The sequence below is a fragment of the Monoraphidium neglectum genome (genome assembly GCF_000611645.1).
Source record: "Monoraphidium neglectum strain SAG 48.87 unplaced genomic scaffold scaffold02636, whole genome shotgun sequence".
NCBI classification, from domain to species: domain Eukaryota; kingdom Viridiplantae; phylum Chlorophyta; class Chlorophyceae; order Sphaeropleales; family Selenastraceae; genus Monoraphidium; species Monoraphidium neglectum.
The window spans coordinates 5,017-8,731 of NW_014010992.1; the positions used below are offsets into that span (position 1 = coordinate 5,017).

General features: G+C 65.5%; 2 protein-coding genes across 2 annotated transcripts in view; one reads left to right on the forward strand and one right to left on the reverse strand.

The window, feature by feature from the left end:
• The window catches only part of MNEG_11198 (hypothetical protein), a gene marked incomplete at both ends in the record, with an annotated part of 3,605 nt that extends 3,575 nt beyond the window's left edge, over positions 1–30 (reverse strand). The window contains one exon of the mRNA XM_014040330.1: positions 7–30. Within this exon, the coding sequence (XP_013895784.1) occupies positions 7–30 (24 nt within the window). The remainder of the gene's footprint in view (positions 1–6) is intronic.
• Positions 31–2,225: 2,195 nt separating this feature from the next.
• MNEG_11199 (hypothetical protein) lies at positions 2,226–3,599 on the forward strand (the record flags this gene model as incomplete). The annotated part of the gene is made up of 3 exons (XM_014040331.1): positions 2,226–2,956; positions 3,204–3,346; positions 3,583–3,599. 3 exons carry the CDS (start codon positions 2,226–2,228, stop codon positions 3,597–3,599), a joined length of 891 nt encoding a protein of 296 aa, XP_013895785.1.
• Positions 3,600–3,715: the final 116 nt, after the last annotated feature.

Sequence of the window (3,715 nt, forward strand, 5' to 3'; positions counted from 1 at the left end):
CCTCACCATCATCATCATCATCATCATCATCATCACTTGTCCCCTCTTCTTGCTGATCCTCGGATTTGTCTATGTCGCTGTCTGCCCGGCTGCCCGCATGGCCGGCAGCTGCCCTGGCAGCACCGCTGCTGCTGCGCAGCTTGCGCTCTTCTGTCTCTCGGTCGTCGACGCCGCGCTCGTGGTCACAATCCCACCTGCTGCCGCCGCCGTCGCAGCCTGCCCCGAGCCCTGCCATGTGATCGCCTCTCAGGTGCTTGCAGATGGCAAGGCCGGCCTGCACCCGTGCTTGTCCCGCGGCAGCTTTCTCCTGTGCCCCCTGCGCCCAATACTGATATGAGGGCTTGCGTGTGGCGTCGCCGGCGCGCGGGCCGGCGCTCTTGACGCGCGAGGACATCCTGGCTGCCGGAGTCTGCCAAGCTGTCCCAGCTGGCTGGACGCGCCTTGCGTGAGTGCTGCTGCTGCTGCGCAGTGATTTGCGCTGTCGTGGTTCCCGCCAGCTGCGCGCTCAGGCCCACATGCACGTTATGCGATTGTGCAAGAGATTGTCACGAGCGATTCAGGCATGCCTGGACTGCATCAACTTGGCCGCGGGGTGGTTCACAGTTGTCCGGCGAGGTCCAAGCTCCGTCAACAGGCATGTGTTGCCCACCCGGTACCGAGCAGCGCAGAACAAGTCACAACCTCGTTACGAATCAGCAAAGGGATGCTTGACAATAGTGGCCCACGATCGTCTGTTGTGTACGTACGAGGGCAGCCTCCAAGCACTTCAAGCGGGACACACTTGTAACAATATTTTGACAGTATCAGAAGTAGGTGCGCAACACCTGGCCCACAGTGTTCGATTCAAGCCCGTGAATGCATGCACACCGTCACCTGCTGCCGGCACCGGTCATTCCATGACCGTGCAAGCTTGGGCAGTGCCATGCGCGGGACAGTGAGACGTGTGCATTATGTTGGTGCTCAAGGTACGCAAGTATGTACATGTGCCCTACATGGAAAATCCTGTATCCTGTGTTTGACAGACTCGCTTATGTAGGCTTTGTGACCTTGGGAGAGTGCGGCATGCGATGCGTACGCCCACGCATGCAGCCCAGGACGCCGCAACCCTGTCGGACCCTGCCCTGGGTGCAACCTATGTGTGCGCCCTTATGCAGGTGCTGACCCAAAGAGATAACCCATTTTCTGGCACACCGCCACTTTGCACTTTGAAGCTGACCTTCCTTTGCAGGTAAGCAGCCAGCATTACAGAACACCGCCAGCCCCAACACCACAATGGTTGAACCAGGAAGGAGCAGCCAGCCTTTTTGAGAAAGGGACTTTGGTGTACGAAAAGGACGAATTGCCGCTTGCCGCTTTACTTGCGCGTGCCTATGCGCGTCTACTTTCGCTTGGCTCGCCCAGTGCATGTGAAAGGCGCGCGCTAGCAAGCGTGCCTCATGCAGCTGGTGCTGCTACCATATTTGCTTGCTCAGCGGGCACCAACATTCATGCACAACAGCATCAATAATGAGTGCGCACCTCCGATGGGGGCACAGCTTGCTCAGCCTGGCTCAACAGCTGCATGAAAAGCTATTTGTCCTGCAACCCCACACCTTACAGCTGCCCGTGGCCAGCGACGCAACAAGCGTCGCAGCCGTGCCACCAATGCCGAGCCGCGGTTTGACATGGAGCCCTGCACCGCAAGAGCTGCATCATCTGAGCGGCTGTCCTTATCTCAAGAACCTTGCCTGCAAGCAACTGCTTCATGCACTTTGCCTGCTGTAGGATTTGATTCTTGCGCGGATGTATTGCAGGAGTGAAATTGCGATGCGCCTGCATCTGCGACAGTTGGGGGGCAGCACGCGCAGCACAAGTACAGTACAGTCGTCACTGTCACCCCCAGTTGGCGCCAGTCGTCTGCGGAACTGTTTACAGCCCACGGTTGCGTACAAGCGACCCCGGCCCTTATGAATCTGCCTACTCTCTTAACATACGGCACCATATTGTACGTCGCGCCGCGGTGCCATGAGCGATCTCCGCTTGGCAGCGATGGCTGCTGGGGTCGCTGCGAGTGACATGGACGTGGTAATGGGTAGCCCGAGGTCCAGAGGTGAGCATGAGCCGTGGAGCCTGCTTACCGTCCCGCAGCATCATCGCAGCCTTGCTGCGGCGGCCGATGGTGCCTCAGTGCTGCGTGGCGGTTTGAAGTTGCCCGGCAGCGAGCTCACCGCACCTGCCTCGCTGCCATGCTCACACAACAAGCAGCTGCGCCGGAAGAGGCCTATGGGGACGCTTCTGGTTTTGAGCTGCCCAGCGTCGACGACCTGGAGGTGGCGGCGGCCGCAGCAGCTGCGGCGATGGAGGCGTTTGCAGGGGAGAGCAGCAGCAGCAGTGACGACGAGGACAGCAGCAGCGGCGACAGCAGCAGCAGTGAAGAGGACGAGGACATGGAGGACGTCGAGGGCGACGGGCCGCGGCAGGACGGGCAGCAGCAACAGGAGCCGGCCGTCCGTGTCCTGCTGCAGGCCAGCCCCGACGGCGGCGGCGGCATCCGGTTGTCCATATCTGTGGCACCGTCGGCGGCGGTCGCAGCCGCTGCCGCAGGCCCCGAGGTCGAGGAGGACAGCAGCCCGCTGCCAAGCAGCAGCGACGACAGCAGCAGCGACAGCAGCAGCGACGCGGGCGACGACGGCGCCGCGGACGCCGAGGGCCCGCTGGATTACGAGAAGATGCGCGGCATGATCGACGCGGCCTACGCAGTCATTGACGAAGAGGATGACGAGGCCGGCGGCGGCGGTGGGGGCGGCGGCCCGCGCGCGCTGCACGAGTCGCTGGGGCTGCGCGAGGGCGCGCCCTCGCTGGAGGGCGTGCGCGTGGAGGCGTCCGACCCTCTGGTGCACGTAGGCAACGTGACGGCCGTGGTGGAGGACATGGCGGTGGTGCAGGGGCTGATCAACATGCCGGCGCTCGCGGAGGGGTACGCAGGGCGGGGAATCGCAGCGGTCCCTTGTGCTGTGCAGGGGGCGCTGGAGGCCGGGGTGGCAGGAAGGGGTGGAGGGGCCAGTGAACCGCCTGGGCAGCGGGGGCTGGTCGCGCCTGTAGAACACCTGCGCAAGCCCGCTGCATGCGGGGAGCAGCTCTGTCGCCGCACTGCGCCCTGGGCTGTCTTGCGGGCGTGCTCACGGCCCCCCTGCCTGCCCCACACGCCTGGCCGCCATCACCAGGTCTGTGTTGCTCCTTGAGGACCGCTGCCCGGTCGGCCGCGTGGAGGAGGTGTTTGGGCCGGTGACGCAGCCGCTCTACGCGTTCCGCTACGAGGCGCAGCAGCTCAAGCCGGCGCCGCAGGGCGGGGCAGCGGGCCCGGACGGTGGGGCCGAGGGCGGGGCCGGGGGCGAGGGCGAGCGCGAGCCTGCCGCAGCCGGCGCGGCCGGCCCGCCGCCGGGCCTGGTGGCGGGCGCGCGCGTGTTCACGGTGGACCGCCTGGCGGAGCGCGTCGACCCGCGGGAGGCGTACGGCGGCGCCAGGGGCGGCGGCGGCGGCGGCGGCGGGGCTGCGCGCGTGCGGGCGGGCGGCGCTGCGGGTGTTGGTGTTGACGATGCGGAGGTGGGGTCCGACGGTGAGGCTTACTTCTCAGACGACGAGGCCGAGGCGGCCTGGCGCGCCGCCAACCCAGGGCGCCCAGCCGGCGCTGCCGGCGACGCGGCCGGCGGCGGCGGCCGCGGGGCCCGCGGCGGAC